The 24,925-nt window shown below is 35.4% G+C and overlaps 1 protein-coding gene across 1 annotated transcript in view; it reads left to right on the top strand.

Annotated features, from left to right (window-relative positions):
- Positions 1-17,587: 17,587 nt before the first annotated feature.
- LOC129264265 (tryptophan--tRNA ligase, cytoplasmic-like) overlaps positions 17,588-24,925 on the top strand; it is a 26,434-nt gene continuing 19,096 nt past the window's right edge. The window contains exons 1-5 of the mRNA XM_054902112.2: positions 17,588-17,764; positions 19,553-19,661; positions 20,942-21,061; positions 21,517-21,699; positions 24,439-24,539. Coding sequence (XP_054758087.2) covers positions 17,590-17,764; positions 19,553-19,661; positions 20,942-21,061; positions 21,517-21,699; positions 24,439-24,539 — 688 coding nt within the window. The 5' untranslated portion in view covers positions 17,588-17,589. The remainder of the gene's footprint in view (positions 17,765-19,552; positions 19,662-20,941; positions 21,062-21,516; positions 21,700-24,438; positions 24,540-24,925) is intronic.

Genomic DNA, 24,925 nt, shown 5'->3' with positions numbered 1-24,925 from the left:
GCACGCGAAGCGTGCCAACCTTTGGTGCCAACACTTACAGAGCGCGTGAGTTTCCCCCTTTTTTGATATCTCATCAAATTCAAATCAAAAGAAGGCGTCTCTAGTACCCTTATCAACTCGAATATTGACTTGCTGTGATTTAAAAAAAAAATTTCGAAAGGAATTATGAGCTCTCCAAAAATGGGAAAAGATTGGAGAATTTGAAATAATTTCTCTTTCCGCGCGAAGCGCGGAAGCTTATAACGTTTAAAAAAAGAGAGAGAAAAAATAATACAATTATTCCTATCTTGGTCACATCAGATCTGAGTGTAAAAAGTATATCCACATTAAATTTCGTTAACTCAAGTCGCAAAACAGAGTAGAAAATTGGTATATACAGAAGAAAATAGGCCCTATTCCTGTCCGCGAATGGCGTTGAAGCTCTGATTTTTAGAAATTTATCTGAAACTTTAACCTGTTCTAATTTTGATATATCTTAGAATATATATAACTCAATTAAGAAGAAATGTGAAAGGGATGATGCAAGCTAGACTCGGGAGGGACTTTTCATTTCCCATGCTCGCGAAGCACGGCTGAAACCTCTGTGATTCATTTTGGAAGAAAAAAAATTTCGCTCATATTAAGCGCCTCTTTTTTTATATTACGAAGCTTCAGCGATATTCAAAATTTCAAATCAATGACGCAAAATAAGACAGGAGATGGATGTGCAGCGATATAGAATAAAGTTAAATATCATACATACCTATTGCAACTAGCATGGCACGAATTTATTTCCTCCCCCTTTGAGCAGACACTTTGCCAAAAATTACTTGCTGAAAAGCGGAAGAAAAAGCACTTGGGGACTCGGGAGTGACGGTAATGTTTACCCGCTCCGAACAGAAGAGCCAAAATTTTGTATCAATGCAATAATAAAAAAAAAATACTTTTCATACTTTTTACACCCATGTATACTTTATAATTTCTGGCAAGAACATACGATTCCCACGGCCGGGAAGGGGAAACATAGAGTAGAAAAAAGATGTGGGGAAACAAAAGAGAATGGCAATTTTGATATTTTTCCCGCGCGGAAGCAAATTTATAACATGAAGAGAGAAGAACGTCTCGTTTATGTTGTTATTCTTTTGACCAAAAAGAAGGAAAAAACAACAAGAGCTATACCTTTATTCACTTTTCTCCTTTCGCTTTTTCTTTTTCTCCTTTTCCTCTTTTTTTCTTTTCTTTTGGGAGCGTTTTTTTTTTTTGGGGGGGGGGTGACCGCCCCCTGGCTACGCGCCTGTCTTGTATTTAAGTCAATGCAATAACAAAATTGACTCGCAAAAAGTCGCATTATTTGAAATTGAATTTTCAGATCTAAACTATCAGCAACAAACAGAAATCACCTCGCACTCTGCGCTCTTATCATTTGTTTAGTATTTATATGCCCGATTATTCATCAAAATTAAAAATCTCTCTGTATCTAATATTTCATTCAAATTTCGAAATTACGTTTGAAAAAGAACAAAAATAATTCAGCATTCCATATGTGAACACTACCGCAGGCCGCATGCGCCGCATGCATGCAGGACTGATGCAATAACGTGTCAACAGTCTGAGTCCCGAGAAAAAAAACCCGCCTGGAATTTTGCATTAACTTGCTCTGGTGAGAAAACAAATTATTCTGATGTATTTTATTCTATGGTTTGATAAGAGTGGGTTTTTTTTTAATTCACTCTCGAATGTTATAAGTTGTCTGATTCATGATTAGCCACATGTAAATAGACACTAACTTAATACACTCAGAAGAAGTTCGATTACCAGCTGGATCTCCACACGTAACGGCGCACGGTACCGTACCGGTACCTAGGCTATATAGTCTGGTCTGTTAGCGGAATTATGTGGACACGGTGGACAAAAGCATGATTTTTTCTCCAGACCTTTGTTTATGTATGAGAATTAAAAATGGGGTATGCTCCAAAAAATCTGGCTGCAGGAACAGTGAAAAAATGGGTGAAAATGTCAAAATTTATGAGTTTAGATTGGTCTGATATATAGACTAGCGCTAGTGCAAAACTCAATAGCAGTGCATTATTTTGCATTGGTTTAGTTCTTGAATTCAGACCCTTTTTGAACAAATATTCTGTTTGTCCTCACATCTCAATGCACTAAATATTTGAATGCAGATGCTAAACAAGCCGAAGGGTGGTGATGGAGGGGGATGAATGTTGGTCACGTACGTGCAGTCGCCGCTGGCTAACGTCAGCTTAATGGACGACGCCATATTGCCAGATTCAGGCAGATTTGGCCCGCGCCCTCACCGGCTAACGCTCGGCTAAAACTTGAACGCCATTCACCCATACACTAATTCCCCTTGATTACCGTTGTTAAAAACCTCTGTCAAATCTTTTCCAGCATTTTTATGAATTAGCGATTGATGTTTTTCCGTTTATCAAATCTCCTTCATTATACACATATTTTTTTCATATTTATAACATTTTTATTTTAATCACAATTTCAGTCCAAACGCGGGTCAGTTTTTGTTAACCCACGTTGTTTGTGCATGCCCACGTATAGCCTTACGCGTATTGAAAGGAATGATGTTGTGTCGAAAAACAGAATTGTTATTGTTTGTTCCTTGTTTGTTGGGGATGAAACTATGATGGCGACCAGTCACGTTTGACTGTACCGCCAAATAGTTAAGATTAATTAATTAAGGTCAAGGTGAGATAAGAGAAATGAGCAAGGGGCATTGTGGGGGGGGGGGGGGAGGGGGGGGGGTTACGAGGGCCGAGTGGGGATACAGTTTCATCATGCAGTACAGGGCGTCGATGAACACTTTTATTTTTTTCTCCAAAATATGGAAAGTGACAGAATAATCAGAAAAAGGTTGATTGGTTCTGATTTTGAAAAAAAAAAAATTTATCAAGATTGCTGTTATTCTTCATGGTTGTAGAATTTAATTTAGTTTCTCTGATAAGTATAATTCTTTCAAACAACTCAAATTTTGATTAATCGTATTTCATTTATTTCACTCTTTTCTTTCGCCTCGTTTTTTTTTCCCAAAAAATCAGGGAGCTGAAAAATATGAGAGCTAGAACCTAAAGATATGGGGTAGCTATGACGTTGGAGGGGGCGCAGCCTCATGCACTTGCAGATCCAAATCAATTTTCATAGGGGACACTTAGAGTACCGGTAGCCCCTATTTCTTTAATATTATTTTTACAAGCAAAAAGAAGTCAATGAAGACATCAGGCCACCGACAGCTGCCTCGTCAAAGGGGGGGGGGGGGGCGGTCGATTATTTTGAGTATTTTATTTCATTTTGTCCTCAATAGGGGGGGGGTCAATTAATTCTATATACACTTCTATTGTCTTTATATATGGGGGGGGGGGGTCTGCTACTGAGCATGTTTTTAAAAGGGCTTAATAAGGGGCTTAATACAACAGAAATTGTACGATTTAACACAATAAAATGTATCATCGAGGTTAATACTAAATTAATACATAATTAATAATTGTTTTAATTGAAAATGAAAATAATAAAGGCACCCATAGATCTTAACATCTCATAAATACAGGCCTAAACCTGTATTGGAAGTTGAACAGGCATAAAGTATAAATGTTTAGCTATAGCTGATGCTTTGATCCCGCAACCAAATAATGTTATCATAATAGTAGATGTTATATCAGTCATGTCAGTGGCGTAACAAGTGAAAACAATTGAGGGTACTACGATATGGCGTATCAGGCAAAATTTATAAAATATATAGTTGCAAGCAAGCGACATAAGCATAATTTTGACTTTTGGTTACAAAAATCCAATTGAACAATTTCGCAAGATTCTCTTACCTTTTCCTTTTTTTTCTTGTTCGTGAATTGGGGGCATGCAAGACCCACCCCCCCCCCCATACACTCTTTGTTGTCACTGTCTAAAATTTGATTTAAACTTTGAGAATTTGAATTTCTTATCTAAGTAATCCAAAGGGATAAGACAAAAATATTTGCAGATCACTTATTTCAAAGTATTTTTATACCTATAACTCCCCAACTCTGCTCTAGCTGCACTGCACGTTGCCTAACGGCCTTCCACCAAAGGGCCAGGCCGACTCGCCCCGTGAGCAAGTGACCGCGTTCGCGTAAGTTCGACCGAAGCCATGACTAAATTCTGACCATAAACATCACCTAACTAATCACTCTCTGACAATATTTCAAAGTATATTTTATTACAGTCGATCCTTTGGGCCATTAAACGATAATATTTCCAATGTTATCATGACAAACAATTTTAATGAGATAGTGGCATTGTAGAAAAAACAAATTTATAAGCACGAAATGGCACCAGATAAATCATCAAACATACAGCGCAGCGTTCGGGACTGGTGAGTGGTACGGCTCGCTTGGAGTTTTCGCCCCGACGAATTCGGTGAAAACGCTACCATTGCGCCGTGCGAATGTTCAATCTGCGGCTCTCAATCAGAGACTTGAATGTCTCTTTTTGCATTATCGAAAATGTATCATAGACTTTGTTTGATTTGTTTACAAGTAAGTTGCATATCCGTCGTGATATTAGGAAAATCCATGATGTCTTCTTCTAATTCTGTAAAAATTACCTCTTCAAAGTGCCTGTGTCAGAAAATTGCCGGAAATCGTAAAAAATTGCCTAAAATGTCTCTTTTTGAAAGTTCATCCATGGTCTGGAAAAAAATGTTATAATTTATGCAGACGTATACCGTAAACAAATACATCCTCGATCACTGAAATGAAGTGTTTGCTAAGCTTTTATATCTCAGACCGCGTTACCATGGCAACTTGGGAAAACCTTTATTTTTTAGTAATAAAATTCTGGTTTTAAGGGTTATTTTAGAGACATAAAACTAACCATATTTTGAAGTATTGGGTTTAAATTTCACATAAAACTGAATTATCTATGTTTATACTTTCGTATATGAATATTCATATTTCTTGTAGAATCTTAGTTTTTGATTGGTCAATGTTTCAGTCATGGGTAATAACTGAGCGTTAAAAAATCTGAAAATGCGCATTTTATCGGCAACCAACAAGCAAGATGGCGGAACACATTAAGTTGGCGCTATGCACGTACGTGTGGTGTGTATGTACATATTTTGGTCTTGGGGTAAAGATGGGCAAGACACATTTTTTGCATGTGTTGGAAATTGTGTTGCCATGGTAACAGTGTATTATGGCAAAAATAAGGTACAAATCTTGCAGTTAGAACTACTTCCTCTGTTGTCATCCGATTCTCATGATATTTGGCACACACATTGGTCTTGAGGTGAAGATGTCTAAGACACATTTTGTGTGTCTTTCAAAAATCGTGTTGCCATGGTAACAACATATTATTTGGTGAAAATTGGGAAAAAAACCTTACAATTCAAACTGCTTCATCAGTTTTAAATCAATTCTCATGAAATTTGACACACACATTGGTATTAGAGTAAAGATGTACAAGGCACTTTTTGTATGTGTTTCAGAAATTGTGTTGCCATGGTAACAACATATTATATGGCAAAATTTAGGTAAAAACCTTGCAATTTCAACAACTTCATCAGTTTTGAACCATTTCTCATGAAATTTGGCTCATACATTTGCTTTGAGGTAAAGATGTGCAGGAACCATTTTTTGTGTGCATTTGTCAGAGTATATTGCCATGGTAACCACATATGATAGCCAGAAATGCAGGAAAACTCATTGTGGATCAAACAACTTCCCCTTTTTTTAGTCAGTGCTCATAAAAGTTGGAAGAAATATTCATCTTTGGGTAAAGATTCATATCAAATTCTAAACTGCATTAAAATATATGAGTGTGGGGGTATTAATCACCTTCAGTAACATTTCTAGGTTTTGGGGGAGGAGCGGGATTGGTCCTTAAAATCTGACATCAAAATAAAGGTTAAAGGCGGTGTCCATTAACACTCTTGAAATAAGCATCCCCTCAAGGGCATAGGCTGGGGGTACACTGGGTGAATGTGAAACCTTCCGCTGTGGCAAAGGAGTTCCAACACTGGCAAGCAAAACAAAATGTGTACCCCTTCTACTTTCAACGGCTGATTTTCCAAACCTTAGTTCCACCTCCCCAAGATGTGCACCCCTCCCCATACCACTTCTATCTCCCCATGCTCAACCAGTCTACGCCTTTGCCCCTCAGGGGTCTTTGGATTTTAAAGCGAGACACTACTCCCTTTTTTTTTGGGGGGGGGGGTCTTTAAAAAATGACCTCATAAAAGTAAAAGTTAAAGGATTATGACTAGGAACTTAACCCCCCCCCCTGAAAAAATAGGGGGCTGATATATTTTTTGAGAGCAGAAAAATACCCCCCCCCCATTAAAAGGTAAGAAGAGTCATTTGCACTTCAGAGTTCAGACCGTTCATTTGATGTTTAATGCATTCTGCTATGGTAAAAAAATTGTTTACAGTAGCCAATTAATCATTGTTTATTTATATTCTCCTACTCAGTCTGTTATTCATATTCCATTCCTACTCTTTCTTTTTAACTATATCACATCACTCTTGATTTTGAGCTTCACCATACCATCTTATGGTTCCTCTCTTCTTTTTTACCCTCTCTCTCTCTCTCCAAGTATATTTTTTCTGACATATTATAAAGTGTACCTTAATCATGCAACTAATTATTGAAATATATATATACAAAAATCTCTGCACTTGTTTTAGAAATTCACTTGCAAATCCATGACTCAATAACATACCATATCAAAAATATGCATATGTGCACAATAAAATTTTTGCCTTCTATTTTCTTTCATTTAATTTTTTCAGTATATTTCTGTGACAGCCCCCTGCTTTATACATCCTACATCTCCAATTGTCAAAAAATGAATATTACGTTTCAGTAGCAAAATTGTTGGATGCAAGATCTGACTGTCACAAATAATGCAAATAATTTTCCATTGGAGTAAGGACGGACGTATTCACTGTTCATTGAGCAAATGATGACTTTTATTTCTCTACATATATTCTAGTCATATCCCTTTCAGATGGTGGTAACTGCAGGAATGGGAAAACTCAGTGATATAACTAAAATTTTCACAGAGGATTTTCGGAAAAAAACTAAATCCATTTTTTTTTCAAGCAACAGTTATTCCATTCTGAATGCTGCAACTATGAATTTGATGCACCTTTACCAAAATATAATATCATGGCAGCCATTTCTTCAATTCTTTAAACTAGACATTAAATATAGCTAATAGTATTACTTAGGACAGAGTGTAGCCAAAATATTGTTTAAAAGATTATGAAGAAAATAATAAATGTCATGGTATTATATTTCAGTGTAGGTGTAAGCATTCAAAATGGAATAATTGTTGCTAGATAATAATGATTTAAAATAGCAAAGAAAAATGTACTTAGAGAGGGAGAAAAAGAGGGGGGGGGGGAGAGGAAACAAAACAAGAAGGTATGGTAAAGCTCTTAAGTGCAAAAAGTGCAAAAAGTGATGTAAGAAAGTCAGAGTAAGAACTGAAATGAACAAATACTGAGTAGGAGATAAATAAAACGTTGATTAATTGGGCACCGGAAATGATCTTTTATCAAACCAGAATGTTTTAGGCTTTAAATTAATACACTGAAGTGTAAAGGATTTTTCTTCCCCCCTTTTTTTTTTGGGGGGGGGGTTCAGTTCCTAGTTGTAATTATTTCCTTTTAATCTTTCTGTGGCAAGTTTCTAAAGGCCCCCCCCCCAAAAAAAAAAAAAAAAAAAATGGAAGGGGTGCTTTCTTTAAGAGTGTTTAAGTTCCTAATGGCCATGGCCTTTAACCTTCTATATTTTTATGTTGTCAGTTTTTAAGGACCTCCTCCGCCCCCCCCCCAAAAAAAAGAACCTATAAATGTTATTGAATGTGATTAATACCATGAATACCCTGCGCTATTTTATGATGTTAAAGGGGAATCCAACCCAAATAAACACTTGTTTTTAGAGGAAAAGGAAAAATCAGACAATAGGTCAAAGTTTAAACAATATCAGACAAACCATAAGAAAGTTGTGAATATATAAAAGTTGTAAACATTGGTAATCACTATACACCCATGAAGACTTCAAATTGGCCGCATACGTGATGTCATAATGATGTAAGGGAAGGACCACTCTTCCATGTACAGAAATAATTAATTGACTAAAATGTCTTTTTCAAAAGTTTTACTTCAAATTGTATCTTTCTTTCATGAGGACATAAAACATTATACTAACAGGTTTATATTACGGCCCCAATGGAATTTAGGAGAAAACCAAAAATCAAAGTACAAGGCCAATGGGAAAGTTGTCCTTGCAGCCTCGCCCCTTGTCATAATTTACTTACCCATTGTCAATTTGAAATCTACATACTAGTAGCCTTAGGGATCTTAATTTTAAAGCAGCCATAACTTTATTTTGCTTGTCCGATTGCTTTCAAACTTTCACCATTCTTATTTTTCTCCTTTTCCACACAACATTTTATGACCAAGGCTGGATTCCCCTTTAACACTGAATATGAATCTTTACCAAAAATGAATATTTGTGTAAACTTTTCTGAGCACAGGCTGAAAACAGAGAAGTAGATTGATCCACAATTGATGAGTTTTCCCTGCATTTCTGGCTATATGTGGTTATCAAGGCAATGCACTCTGACAAATGCAAAAAAAAGGTTCTTGCACATCTCTATCTCAAGGCCAATGTGTGAGCCATATTTCATGCATGAGAATTGGTTTGAAACTGATGAAGTAGTTCAAATTGCAAGGTTTTTACCTAAATTTTGCCATATAATATGTTGTTACCATGGCAAAACAATTTCTGAAACACACACAAAAAGTGCCTTGTACATCTTTACTTTAATACCAATGTGTGTGCCAAATTTCATGTGAATTGATTGAAAACTGATGAAGCAATTTGAATTGTAAGGTTTTTTCCCCAATTTTCACCAAATGTTATGTTGTTACCATGGCAACAAAATTTCCGAAAGACACACAAAAATGTGTCTTAGACATCTTCACCTCAAGACCAATATGTGTGCCAAATTTCATGAGAATCTGATGAAAACAGAGGAAGTAGTTCTAACTGCAAGATTTTTACCTTATTTTTGTCATAATACACTGTTACCATGGCAACACAATTTCCAACACATGCAAAAAATGTGTATGGCACATCTTTACCCCAAGACCAAAATATGTACAGACACACCAACATTCAACCCCCTCCACCACCACCCTTCGGCTTGTTTAGCATCTGCATTCAGATATTTAGTGCATTGAGATGTGAGTACAAACAGAATATTTGTTCAAAAAGGGTCTGAATTCAAGAACTAAACCAATGCAAAATAATGCACTGCTATTGAGTTTTGCACTAGCGCTAGTCTATATATCAGACCAATCTAAACTCATAAATTCTGACATTTTCACCCATTTTTTTCACTGTTCCTGCAGCCAGATTTTTTGGAGCATACCCCATTTTTAATTCTCATACATAAACAAAGGTCTGGAGAAAAAATCATGCTTTTGTCCACCGTGTCCACAAGTAGGGTGTTTTTGACGCTAACAGACCGGACTAATATACAGTAGTATATCTGACGCGGCCGCCCACTCCTAGCCTGGAGGCTCCTGGAGAGTAAAAATCAGGCCACACTGAAAAGTGTCAGCATAAAACAGGCTGATTTAGGGGAAAATATGGCACATTTTTTCTCGGGAAATTCAGGGTGCTAGAAAAATGTGATCTGACTGTCTGAATTGATTATCAGTTTATTAACTGATTAGGCCAAATTAGGCCCCTAACTTAGCCGGGGCCTAACTTAATTGTGTTTTTGGGCTTGGCATGTATGGAAAGAGAAAATTCAGGGGCTTGTTTTGACAGTAAGGACAAGTTTATACTTATAGGATTATTTGAAATAAAGATTTAGACTTAGAGATAGATTGCAAACCCGTATTTGTGTGTGTGTTGAGATTGCCATTGCCCCATGCGTTTTCTATGGGAAAATGAAATTTCTGTTTTGTACAATTTTTTTCACTTTGTTGCAAGTTTTCATTGTGATCTGGTTTCCAAATCTTTATAAAAATCATACCATCAGAAAGAGCATAAAAAATCCTATTGGACTCTTTATGGACAAGTTTTTGGCTATAATAATAAATTTATAACAGCTCTCGGAAGCTAAAAATTTGGATTTGTGTGTGTCCATTTCTTAACTAGGCCTACACAGTCTATGGCAGAGAAAAGCTGAAAATTTACCTATTTCATTCTTCTTTTTTTGCAGCCAATAATTGGATTTAAAAAAAAATGTTACATTTCTGTCAGTCTGAAGGTCATTTCTCTTCAAATTCACAAAGAAAATGTGATATTTTCTTGAAATAAGAAAAATATTTTTTTCTCCAGACACCCACTAACGTAGGCTTACTCCCCATGGAGCCTGGGCCGGGAGATCATTCCTCTCTGTAGAGGCTAGGATTTCCCATGGTGAAAGTAGATCTAAATCACAGATTGTATAAATTGTTTTGAGCCCAAACTAACGTAAATGGGCCAAAACAATATTTCCCCCCCGAATTTGATATTTTAAATTATTTTTTTCAATAAATAGTAAGAAATCTAAAGAAATTTAAGAGCACAAGAGTTCGCTTACCCAGTCTGTTTTGGTCGCCATCTTGAAGTCTTTGTTATCAATACCTAGATACCACACGGGTGTATAGCTGCCAACCTAGATTTAAAAAAATACTTGCATTGGCCGAAAAATATTATGGATTGTAAAATACTTGCATCGGTCGATGAATATCATAAAGCAATGTTTATGATATTTATCGACCGATGCAAGTATTTTACGATTCATTAACATGTTTTAAAATTGTTTTGAGGGGCTAACGAGTTCAAATCTATTTTATATACCATTCCGTATGAACCCTTGCTTTCTAAGAAAAAATATAAATGATGCATTTTCCCAACATTGTCGGAAAGGAAAATAAAAATGAATAGAAGCCACAGAGATCTCAGATTAATTGCACGATCTACCAGGACGTGGTTTGGAATTGCTTTCACTTTAAAACTGTTTAAAAATTGTGCCAAGAGGTATTTCAAATGGCCAACTATCACACCAATACATTTTGCATGATCGGCGATTGGTGTGAAGCAGCCGATCAGCCATGATTAGATCATTATCAGCTGCTGATCTGACAAGCAAAAGTAAGGCCACTTTTTTTATAATTCCAATTATATCTTGTTAATGTAAAGCAGTGGAAACGTGATTAGATGTCTATTACTAGATATAGAGTAGACCGACATCATCCATTAGAAATGCAGAGACTCCAACCCCAAGAACCTTCTGATCTGGAGATTCTCCCGCCTTGATCCCCTAGCAAACGAGACTCCAACTTGAGTGCGCAAAGCGCACATCACGAGCGCGAAGTACCTTGTGGCCGGGGTCCAGGTCTCACTAAAAGACCCAGGAAGCTCTAGGATTCTAGATGCTCTCTCATGCTATCTCAGGCTAATTTTTCAATATATGATGGCACCAGTAGCGAAATGAGCCAAAAATTTTGAGGGGGCTAGATATTTGGCGTATCGCGTAAAATTAATCAAAAGTTGCGAGCAGGCGAAGTGAGCAACCAAATTTTTGACATTTTTATTTCAAAAATCAAACTTTGTGATAGACTTTGACAATCATCATATTAAAAAATTATATCATATTTCACCCTTTTCTCTTTTTTTCTTGGTCAATATTTTTTTATAATTATTTTTTGGGGGAGGGGGAAGTGTACGTCTTAGGATGGGACTAAGTAATTAACAATTAAATGAATCAAATCATACACGAAGGCCATAGGAGGGCCTAAGGAGGGATGATGCTAGCTAGAGATCGCACGGAGCGTTGACGCTCTACTTAAGTTTTAACTTGAATATCGGCTTGGATATGAAAAGGTGTTTGGGCAGGAGAAAGATAATTTTAAGCAGGAGATAACACATCTCAAGCGGGAAACACAGGGCCTGGGCGGGAGATGTTAAATCTCGAGCGGGAGAACAGAAGATGTTGCGAAAATGGGCTTCTGGAAATGTTAGAAATAATCAGGCTAATTTGCATATTAATGAGCCATAAATATTTTTGTCAGGTGGCCTTATTTGCCCCACTGAAGTGGGGGAAATGGGGCCGCCTGATTAAAACCTATTTTAAGTTGCTGTATTTGAAGTAAAAATAGTTCAGTTGGTTTTGATACATGTAGAATCACTAAACATTTACTAGGAACAATCATATTATTAACATTTATTTATTTACAAAAACACCCCCATTTTAGGATGAATTTATTTATTCTGTCCAATATTACGGAAAAAAAGATTATGGGATTGTGTTTTCTACTGTCACAGTTATATTATTGTGTATCTACATGTTTTATTGTTAGTGGACACATTATACTGAACGTCTCAAGAAAACTATACATTTTTTAAATGGCTGCCAAACAAAAAATATATCACTTTTGGGGGAAAAGTTCTAAATATATGGAAAGCCAATAAAGTCACTTTCAAATGACACTAAACAGTTGGAAAACTATTTTTTTTAAGCAGGTATTTCTGCATTTATTAATAAATCAAAATTACAAATTTATAACAATGATATAAAATAAAACATACATAATGATCAAGTTACAAAGGTGACAATTGAATAGTAGTTAAGTAGATATAGACATAATTCATGTAAACAATAACAAATAAATTTAAATGCAGAGGCCAGCTATCGTAAGCTGAAAGCTTGAAATAAGAGCAGCCAGGGGAAAAGAGAAGGCTACATGAAAACCATAATAAAAATACCGGGTCTTTATTATTTAAAAGTGATGTCACTTATATGGCTTAACATATACTAAAAAGAAAGGGGGCAAGATGAAGTGTGTGCAAGTGAGTGCATGTGCAGGTGAGAATTTATAAGTATTTTGATAAAAGGTACCTCTTTAGTGAAGCTTTAAATGATATAATAAGAGATGCAGCTTGTTTGATATCATTCGGTAGGTTGTTCCAAACATCCGGGCCGTGATGCCGTATTGTTTTGTGAGCAATTATTAGTTTTGGGTTTGTTAAATGAAAGTCAGATGAATGTCGAGTAGGGTATGAATGAATGTCTCTCTTATAGACAAAAATATTTCTGAAGGGTGTTGGTATAGTGTTGGTGGAAAATTTGTACATAAAAATAGCAGTTTGATAAGTGTGAATATCATAGATCTTCAATGTTTTAAAATCATGAAATATAGGATCAGTATGAGCGAGATAATGGGAGTGATGACAAATGCGAAGTGCTTTCTTTTGAAGGCGCAATATTGAATCGATTTTGATTTTGTTACTATTTCCCCATACAATATTACAATAAGATATATATACGATAAGATAAATGAATTATAGAGCATAAGTAACGATCTTTGAGAGATATAATGTTAAAGGAGAATGAAACTCTTGGAGCAAGTTAGCTTTTGTGAAAGCAGAAAAATCAAAGAATAAGATCAACAAAAGTTTGAGTAAAATAGGACTAGCAATAGAAGAGTTATGAGCGTTTGAATGTCGAGATCACTAATGCTATGGAGATCCTCCCATTGGCAATGCGACCAAGATCTATGATGTCACAGATGAACAACTCTCCCCTTTTGGACACTGAAAATATACCCCAAAACATCTCTTTTTGCTCATTCTAATCATATGACAAACGATTCATCAATGATATAATGTTGTGAAACCTCTGTAATTGTCCTCCCATATATAAAGAGAACACCTCACCTTGTGATAGACTCTATAAAAGTGAGAATATAAGTGAAATAAGTACTAAAGTAATGAGGGAGTTGTACGTGTGTGACATCACAGATCTTGGTCGCATTGCCAATGCGAGGATCTACATGGCATTAGTGATCTCAATATTCAAATGCTCATAACTTTCTTATTATTCATTCAATCTTCCTCAAACTTTCAACAATATGTTTCTTTGATTTTTCTCTTTGATATGGATTCAGCTGGTTCCAAGGGTTTCATTCTCCTTTAAATGCCTATGCCTCTTCCGACCATCATGCTTATATTACAAATGTGACTACTCCAAGTTATGTTAGCATCAATCAGTACACCTAAAAATTTAGTTTCTTGTTTTTCATTAATGGGTATATCATTGATATAAATATTATCGCGAGATATATGTTTAGAATTAATGTGTTTGAAGTACATAAAATTTGTTTTATCTATGTTAAGTGAAAGTTTGTTTGATTTAAACCATATTGATAATTTCTTTAATTCTTGATTGAGAGTTGCAACAAGTATGTTTAAGTTGTGGTGTGAATAAAATATGTTGGTGTCATCTGCGAATAAAACATATGTAAGTAAGGGTGATGTGTTCATAATGTCATTCATATATATTAAAAATAATAAAGGTCCCAGGATTGAACCCTGTGGTACTCCACATATTACGGGGCATATATTAGATGATTTGGATTTGAAATTAACATATTGGCGTCTATTAGCTTAATAATCTTTTAACCAAGATAGTACGATCCCTCTGATTCCATATGTCTTTAGTTTACTCAGTAATATGCGATGGTCCATTGTATCGAACGCCTTCGATAAATCCATAAATACCCCAATAGTGTGCTCCTTTTTTTAAAGTGAATCAGTTATTTTATCATATAATTGTAAAATTGCATAATCGGTTGAGTGGTTTTTTTCTGAAACCATATTGATTGGGGATTAATAATTTGTTAGTGTCCAAAATGAGTATAAACGATTGTAAACAATTTTTGAAAAGTATTTTGGAAATGCTTGGTAACAGTGAAATAGGGCGGTAGTTTACAATCCGGCATGGGTCATCTTTTTTATATATTGGAATAATTTTGGCAAGTTTTAGCGATTCAGGAAAAACACCTTGAGAGAGAGACAGATTGAAAATATGTACAAGTGGAGTAGCCAGGAAAAAAATTATTTGTTTAAGTAGAGCACATTCATGCTTAAGTGAGCACTACCCACTACAACATTGGGTATGAAAATTAAGCTGGGCAGGAATTAGCCTTCCAATTTCTTTCAGTTTTTGAGAGGCAAGTAAGTTGATGGTGTTGTGATAAATTAATGCTCAATCATGATCAGTTTGATTTGATTTTATTTATTTTGTTGTATGAGAATATTTCATAAGTTATTAAAATTGAAATTTAATGCAGACATAGTTAACTCATTATCTTTGGACTCCTTCAAAAGTAAATGAAATATCAATTAATACTTCGAGCTACTCTACACGTAGTGTGCTCTTCAAGTTAGCGTGGTGTGCCAATCCTGGTATTTTGCTGACTGAACGATACAGATAGCCTACAGAATGCATGAGTGAATATGAATTGCAATTTTTAGTGCAGCGTCTTAACTTTTTCATGTGGATCTCTGCACTTTGTTCATGAGAGTCGGGAGAATAGGGGAGAGACAGAACTTACGTGGGTGAAGTATGTTGATGGGATAAAGGTCAACAGAACATTTGGCCATCCCATTCCCTCCCCTTCCCTCACTCCCCCCCCCCCCAACACTTCTCACCACCTGAGAGACTGAGCTCGGCTATGCTGGACAGGAATTAGCATTCCATTGTTTTGAGAGGTCGGTCCTTTGGAACAAGTTTGCAAAGTTAAGGGTGTTATGCTAAATTAATGATCAATTGAGAATTGAGATCAGTTTTGGTTTCTTAAGCAAATTTAGTATGGTCAGTATGCAAATGAGGAGACTAAGGACGTCATCCACTCACTAATTTTTTCCTCATTGTTAAGGGAGGCAAAGATTAATTCCTCCCTGAACATGTGGAATTAGTATTGTTTTAATACTATATGGTTCAGTCAAGTTGGCCCTTATTGTCAAAACTGTACAAAATGAAATATTGGATAATTCAAACAATGAAAAACATTAAAAAATTAGTGAGTGATGGACATCATCGACTGTCTCATTTGCATGTCACTGAGATGTGCATATAACCGTTTAGTGGAAAATAAACGAAACTTTAAAATGTCATAACTTTCTTATTTTACATCTGATTTTAATGAAATTTTCATTGTTTTGCTAGTGGAATTTTTCTCTATTAAAATCATACTTTTTCTGGGGTAGACTTGACCTTTAAGGGCATTTCTCATTTTCATGTTCTTTCACAAATTACAAGTCATGTACCCCCCCCCCTCTGGACATCTCTGTCTCACTTCCTGGGTGGTATTCAAAACTTAACTGCCAAAGTGCCAAGTGACCGATGGTTGATTGGTCAGTTTTTTTTTCATTTCATGATTACTAAGAAATTGACTGATTATGATGATTGATCACATTGATTGAGTTGATTTACTGATAAATTGTTGATTAAATGATTGATAGGTAAAGTTCTGCTCTGGACTTTATATATACATGTAATACAACCAGTCTCGATCTCAACAGGAGGGGAGGTGGGAGAGGGAAGTGGGGGGGGGGGAGCTAAATGTTCTGTTAACCTTTATCCCCATCAACCTACTTCACCCACTTAAATCCTACCTCTCCCTCTCCCTCTATTCTCCTGACTCCCATGAACCCCATGACGAGATCCATATGATAAACGCTGCACTAAAAAATGCAATTTATGTTCAATCATGCATTAAATATCAATTTGATAATTCATGAAATTTTCTAAAACAACCAACTATGATCACGATTTATCATTAATTTATCACAGCACCCACAGATTTGTAAGTTCCAAAGGACTTGCCTTTCAAAAAGATGCTTAAGATGACCTGAAACGTACCTAAAATTAATAATAGACGATTATGAGCATTTTTCAATTTTGACGCGCACGTCATGACCTTTGCATGACCTTTGATGACTTTGACATTTGACCTATAGTTTATTTGATGTAAATATGATTGATTATTAATTATCCGTTATGTTGATATGATCAAATAAAGAATTTTACAAAATGGCGCGTAGATGACGTCATCATGATCAGATGACCTTGAAAAGCTTAGTAGAGCGCGTCTACGATAGACTTTATATATGACGAAAGATTCAGCGAAATTGATACAGTCGATTTGGAGAAAAGTTGGCGACAAACATAGGTGCGAAAAATGAAAAGATGAATAAAGAAATAAATAATAAAGAAAATTCTGACGAAATTAAGAGGTGATCTGTCAGAGATAGACCACCTAAAAAAACTAGCAACGCCCAGATCCGAATATAAATGCAGATTTCAAAAGAATTTATTACAGATATTGATGGTATGGAAGTTGACAAACTTGTTCACAATTTTAAGCCAAGGCATTACTAGCCACCAAGCATGTGTGTGCTGTAATGGCAACTCATGCCTGTCATTATTCAACTAAAAATCCATAGAAACCTTGCAAAATTAGCAAAATGTTTTCAAATGTGTATATTGAATGGTTTTGTTATGGATGTTTTAAATTTTTTTCAAGCTAATGCTAATGCTTACCATCCATGTTACTACAAAAACCCCAAACCCCAGAAATAATGCAAGATTGCAAGGATACAGGCCAAAAACATGATTGGGAGTCTTTTGGGACAATGAATGGTGACGTCTTTTTGAGAACGACTCTGAATTTTCTGCATATTACCCCATTCTGATACAATTGAGTTTTTTATATGACAAGATATCTTTCTTTGACATCTTCATTTAGTGCTATGATGTCTGGGGAGGCAGAATCTATTGAGGCTAAAATAGAAGATTTGAAGGTTGGTGAGGTGAACCAAGCTTCTGAACAGGGTGATGGTGCAGATGATGATGCGAAGGAAGATATTGTCGACCCGTGGAATGTAGCCACTTCATCCAGCAAAGGAATAGACTATGACAAACTTATTCGTAAGTTTATAACTTTGATGTGCAACGAGATGTACGATGATGATGATCATGATGATGATCATCATCATCATGAGCAAATGTTGATGATGATGATAATGATGATGATGATTATGACTATGATGATGATGGATTGATGATGATGATGATCATGATCAAATGTTGATGATGATGATAATGATGATGATTATTTTTTGCATTTTCCTTTTTTTGTTGCTCATGTCAGAATATCCTATCAGTTTTGATAAGATGAACTTGAATTTTATTGAATTTCCATGTACTTCTCTTACTGTCACATCCATTGTTACTGAATGTCAAGATTTAAGAATCAGAATTATTATTTAATGTTATTTGTTTGGAAGACAGAAGTGATGTCATGAACATAGAAATTCATGGCTTATGAACAGGGCCCTGGGAACGATTTTTTTTACTTGGAGTGCTGATGTAAATTTGACAAGCAAAAAAACGGTTTCACAAAAAATGAACGCCATTTTGGTATGAGATTTTTAAAAGCAAAAAAAAGGGGGGGGGGGGCTTTCTTCACTAAAAATTTTAGGTAATTTTTGTCTCACCTGCATAGCAGAGTGAGACTATAGGCGCCGCTTTTCCGACGGCGACGGCGGCGGCGGCGGCGGCGTCAACACCAAATCTTAACCTGAGGTTAAGTTTTTGAAATGACAGCATAACTTAGAAAGTATATGGACCTAGTTCATGAAACTTGGCCATAAGGTTAATCAAGTATTACTGAACATCCTTCCTGAGTTTCATGTCACATGACCAAGGTCAAAGGTCATTTAGGGTCAATGAACTTAGACCATGTTGGGGGAATCAACATCAAAATCTTAACCTAAGGTTAAGTTTTTGAAATGTCATCATAACTTAGAAAATATATGGACCTAGTTCATGAAACTTATACATAAGGTTAATCAAGTATCACTGAACATCCTGCATGAGTTTCACATCACATGACCAAGGTCAAAGGTCATTTAGGGTCAATGAACTTTGGCCGAATTGGGGGTATCTGTTGAATTACCATCATAACTTTGAAAGTTTATGGATCTGATTCATGAAACTTGGACATAATAGTAATCAAGTATTACTGAACATCCTGTGCAAGTTTCAGGTCACATGATCAAGGTCAAAGGTCATTTAGGGTCAATGAACTTTGGCCAAATTGGGGTATTTGTTGAATTACAGCCATAAATTTGAAAGTGTGTTGGTCTAGTTCATAAAACTTGGACATAATAGTAATCAAGTATCACTGAACATCCTGTGCGAGTTTCAGGTCACATGATCAAGGTCAAAGGTCATGTAAGGTCAAAGAACTTTGGCCACGTTGGGGGTATTTGTTGAATTGCCATCATATCTCTATAAGTGTATTGGTCTAGTTCATAAAACGTGGAAATAAGAGTAACCAAGTATCACTGAACATCTTGTGCGAGTTATAGTAGTTTTCAAAATCAGCACTGCTGCTATATTGAATCGCGTGATGCAGGTGAGACGGCCAGAGGCATTCCACTTGTTGTTACATTTATCATTGTTTTCGCACCTACCACAATTCCAGGGGTGCTGCCTATGGAGAAAAATACACGCAGCACCCCCCAGGAAAATCTTGGGGGTGCTTCAGCACCCCTGCTTCCCAGGGACATGCTTATGAAAAGAACATGTGGATGAAGTAATCACTTTTGGTGTAAACCTTTCAGTGTTATAAAAATTAGCCTACTGTTTTCAAACTGTTTCGAAATTTTATGTATCATATTAAAATTATTATTTTTTGTTTAATATTGACAGTTCGATTTGGGAGCACCAAGATAGATGATGCATTACTGGAGAGATTTGAGAAAATAACTGGTCATAAGCCACATCATTTTCTTAGAAGAGGGATCTTCTTTTCACAAAGGTGAAGAATTAAGATGGCAAGCTGTAGTACTCCCCAAGGAGTGGAGGAGAATGTTTAAATGTATCATATGCAGGCAAGATTGATTCAATCAAACAAAGAAATGATAGTAAATCTCTAAATTATAAATTAAATAATTAGTTTATAAATAAATAAATTAATTCTATTAATAGATAATAGAGGCTTGACGGTACACCCTGTGTGCTTTCGAGGGCATATATGTGTTTGGTCCTTAATAGGACCATCTAAAATCAAATTTATGCATTCTTCAGATGATATATCCATGAAAGCATACATGGTGTAATGTGAAGTCTCTACATTGATTCATTCTTCTCCATGTAAATTTATCTATACATGTACATCTTCTATGTTGTACAACGCCTACTTAGCTTGTTGTACGCGAGCAAATGGGAGGCTGAATGTCAAACATTCTTACCGTTGCACAAAAGACGTACCATCCAAAATGTACCGTCCAAAATGTACCGTTGCACGGCTTTAGGGGGTGACGTCACAATACGATTTAATTCATTGCGCTCGGTAAAAATGAACAATACGCGTATAAGCCAGCTGGCTAAATGCGCAAGGCTGCCCAAGGTCATGTGCGCTTGTGGGATTTTGCTTTCTGCTTTCGGTATTTTTGCTCCCTTTTCATAGATTACTATAGGGATAAACTCTTTGTTTTTTCATATTTTCGCTAAATTCCGAGGCGTTGTACAACACAAATAGCGAATATTCTTATTCGTGCAATTGTGCGAGATTTCGCATTCGGTGAAAGAAAGAAACGCTCTATTCAACTTGGCTCACGCCTCGTTGAATAGAGCATCTTTCTTTCACCTCATGCGAAATCTCGCACCATCGCACTCATGCCTATTCGCTATTTGTATACATGTATAAGTGGATCTAGTTCTAATGTTGGTTATGAATAGCTGCTCACACAAAGCTTATTCATTTTCAGTGGATGAGAAAATCAAGAGTGTGAGTCAGACCTTTGTCTTTCTTAGATTTGATTTTTTTTAATATTTTTGTATTTCTTAAAGACTTGTTATCTCACATTTTGAATTACATTAGTCAACTAATTAGTTTATATAGTAATTTAAACCATGAATTTGAAATTTATTCAAATAAGATATGATTATTGTCAAAATTGTATATTGATTGATATTGCATGTAATGTGATGTTTGTATTTTATTTTTTTGATGCAATAAATGATTATCATTAAATTTGTGTGTTGATTTATATGTTAGATATTGTAAATTCATTTTTTTAACTTTGATTTTTGCAGAGATGTCCATCAAATCCTTACACGTTATGAAGCAAAGAAACCTTTCTTTCTCTACACTGGAAGAGGACCCTCTTCTACATCTATGCATGTTGGTCATCTTATTCCATTTATCTTCACCAAGTGAGTATGTGATTGTAAACATGAATGCCAGTTGCAATGATCTCAACATGACCTCAAGCAGAATGCATTAAAATGACAACTCAAATGTGTGCCAAATGATTCTTGGAGATAATATGCAATTATCTGAGAAATTATCTAAATAAGCCAGGTGTAGATTCTTTTTCCAAATAATGATAGCAAAAAGAAGCTGCTGAAAACTGCTTATCTAATAAAAGTGAGCCAAGTCAAAATAATAATAATAATAATACACTCTCCCCCTTTGTGCTTAATTGTATTGGCAGTCTCCATTGTGATGATTTTTTTTCACTGCTGATAGTTAGTAATAATAATAATAAACACAGCATTTATTATGCGCCATCTTTCTAGTAAACTATTCCGAGGCGCAGCGGGATGGAGGGATTACGAAAAAAAAAAATTCATGTCAGATGTAAATTTATCCCATTCTCTCGTCTTAGGTGGCTTCAGGATGTATTTGACGTGCCTCTAGTCATTCAGCTGACTGACGATGAAAAGTTTTTGTGGAAGGATCTCAAAGCTGAGGAAGCTCAGAAGCTGGGTTATGAGAATGCCAAGGACATCATCGCCTGCGGGTTTGATGTCAACAAGACTTTCATCTTCTCAGATATGAATTATATTGCGTGAGTACTGTACATGCATGCTTTGTCTGAAATCACTTGGTCACTTTTCAGTGATTTTCTAACTTGCTGTCGGCCAATCTTGAAATGTGCCCCAGGGGCCCGTTTCTCAACACCGTCATAAGTCTAACTTCTTGACTAAATCGGAGATAGTGAGCTACTTGTCCGCTAACCGTTTCACGAAGCCCTCTTTACCAAGATCGGGTACAACAACCTCACTATATATTTATGACAGCTCCGAACCTGTCTTAACTTCTTTCTTTGATGACGTAGTGTAATCACGTGGGTAGACTATGACATGCAAAAGTGCCTAGAAATTTTAAAATTATAATCTTACGTAATCAATCATAGAGGTTGAAATTACATCACAAAACAAGTGGGTTAATGCATTCAATGATAATTGTAATACAAAGAAACTATAAAAACCGTTGGTAAAACGCCACAAAACCATTCATTTTGAAATAGTAAAATGATTTAATTGATAAAGATTCTACCACGTCAGGCCATCCATAACTGAACTCGTATTTGTTGTTTTCAAACCCCTATACAGTTGGATAAATTCTATCTTTAATTTATGCATATAATTTGTCAAATATTGTATGTTTCGGTATAAATGATTAAAAATGTTTCGTTAAACTATATTTTGATTACGTTTGGAATCGTAAAAGACCGTATAATTATCATTTTACAAAGAAAACCGTTATGGTTTACTTTCGTAAACTATCAAAATTGGATATCCCGGGGGTACCCATCTCAACGTCCACAAGTGATTTTTTAGTCATGAAATGAATTATTCATAATTTAATTTTCTGTGCAATTGAATGCTCTAGTCTTCATGGTCTAAGTATGTATGATGCATAATTCACCTGTGCTATTATTTTTAAAAGATTTATTTCCCAATTCATCACAATATTTGCAATTTTGTCATAATTTTTCTTTTTTTGTAAATTATGCTAATTTGTGACTAAGGCTACGTCTCGTCTGCTCTCGATATCAATGTATTCTACTTAGGAAGCCTTTCGAGAAACAGGTTTAGTAAGATTGGAACTAACTCCGTGGCTGGTGGATAAAGATATATGACTAACATGTCCATGTGTTGAGAAACGGGCCCCAGGTTATTAACTTCATTTGGACTTAACTATTTTGGTCCATGTTTCATTTCACTTGATTTACCATAATTGGTAGAAGGTCTAATTGCCACTTTGAATTATAGAGTACTGGTGTGTGACATCGTCAATTTTTTTAAATTTTTATTTCGCCGTTTTTTTCTCCATATTACGGTTGATAATGATATACCTCCACAACCCAAAACTTGGTGGGAATTGGTCCATGGGGCCCCAAGATATGACCTCATGAATACATTATTGGCCCCACTGAAATCAATGTATTATCGGCCTAGATCTTTTATGAACCAGGCTAATGATACATTGACTTCAGTGGGGCTAATTATGTATTCATGAGGGCACCATGGACCGATTCCCACCAAATTTGGGATGCTGTTTTTTTTTTTTCAATTTTCAATTTTCATCATGCCCTGCGGAGGTATGGTATAAAAAATGCTGAAATCCCCCCCCCCCCCAAAAAAAAAAAAAAAAAAAAAATTGTGATATCACTTCGGTACTCGTAAAAAATGTATTTGGTCTGATTAACATGTTCTCTTTATAACCATGTTGAAATTATCCCAAGTACTAAATAGGGTTATCCAAACTGGATCTTGGACAAACTGGTTATTGGGTCTAGTGGAAATTAAACAATATCCTAAATAGATGAACTGGTTGTTGAAAAAATGAAATGTAGAATTCAACCTGTCAATTAGACCAAGTAATTTTAAGTCAAGCATGAGTATACCAATGGATGGACTGTTCAAATATGACTAGATTCCCAGCTCTGAGGAAAATCATGCAAATTAATTCTTCTTTCCAGGAAGTGGAGATGAAGTTTGAGTTGAAATATGCAGAAAGTTTGAAGCTTAGTATGGTTCCCCATGATTTATGGAAATAAAGTCAGACAATCCGAAAACATCAATTCAAAATGATTGTCAACTCATATTATAATAATAATATGCAATTTGGGAGGTGCCACATCCATCTTGTGAGAGATGCTCAAGGCGCACAAGTGAAGTGGGGGGGGGGGGGGGGCAAACAAAATTACAAGTAACAGAAAATCATTGACAATATGAGTTAAGTACACTTTCTATATTATATATTGATCTGTATATCACATACTGTACATCTTAACCAAAATCTCTTCAAAAATAAATAATAGTATTTGCTAAAAAAAAAGTAAAGAAAAAGTGATGAAATGAAAATCGCCTAAAAAGGAAAGAAATTGATCAAATAAATAAATGATCTTATGATAATTAGCCCAATGAGGCCTATGCCTGAGATGACTCCAGCTAGAATCATGGTGAATGATACGATCAATGTGCATAAAAAATCTAGATGCAACTAGCATTTCTTCTCAATTATTATTAATGTACAGGCATGTAATAAATTTGTAGTATTTCGTTTTTAAAAAGTGATTTGACTAATCTGTTTATTTATTTATATGTTATGATGATATTTACTTTATCATAAACATATACAGTATTTATTTTTCCACTAAACATTGTTAAAAAAAAAAAGTTTATGCAGCTCTAATGCTTCATCTTTATGTCCATTGTTGCAATCATTGTAATTAATACTTTACTGAAGTTGTTCAGTCTTCTATTTTGGCTTCATTTGCCTTATTTTCTTTCATCAGATCATGTCCTGAATTCTACCGTAACATGTTAAAAGTACAGAAGTGTGTAACATATAACCAAGTGAAGGGTATATTTGGTTTCGGTGACAGTGATTGTATAGGTAAGTAGAATATTTGTTTACAGTTGTGAGCACTAAAAAAGTTAGTGATCCCACCACAAAATGCACTCCTCGAATGTACACAACTACTACAATGTATGGCATGCCCAGAAAAACAAACTTTATTGAATGTAATATTTCATAAGCTGACTTCACAATTAGATGTCTAAACCATGGCAGAACTTGAACTTTTTGAATATGTTGATTTTCACTAACGTTTGAGCACCACTGTCTTATATAGGATGGTTTAACGGGTTTAATCCTAAAAGTACTATATGAAAGAAAAAATTCTAAAAACAAAAAAATACATAAGGAAAAAATTGGGTTTCACAATTTTTCTTTGTGAAAATGTTTAAATTAGATTACAAAGATTAAATCTGGAAAAAAAG

The sequence above is a fragment of the Lytechinus pictus genome, chromosome 7 (genome assembly GCF_037042905.1).
Source record: "Lytechinus pictus isolate F3 Inbred chromosome 7, Lp3.0, whole genome shotgun sequence".
In the NCBI taxonomy this organism is placed as follows: domain Eukaryota; kingdom Metazoa; phylum Echinodermata; class Echinoidea; order Temnopleuroida; family Toxopneustidae; genus Lytechinus; species Lytechinus pictus.
This window is presented reverse-complemented; position numbering and strand designations above follow the sequence as displayed.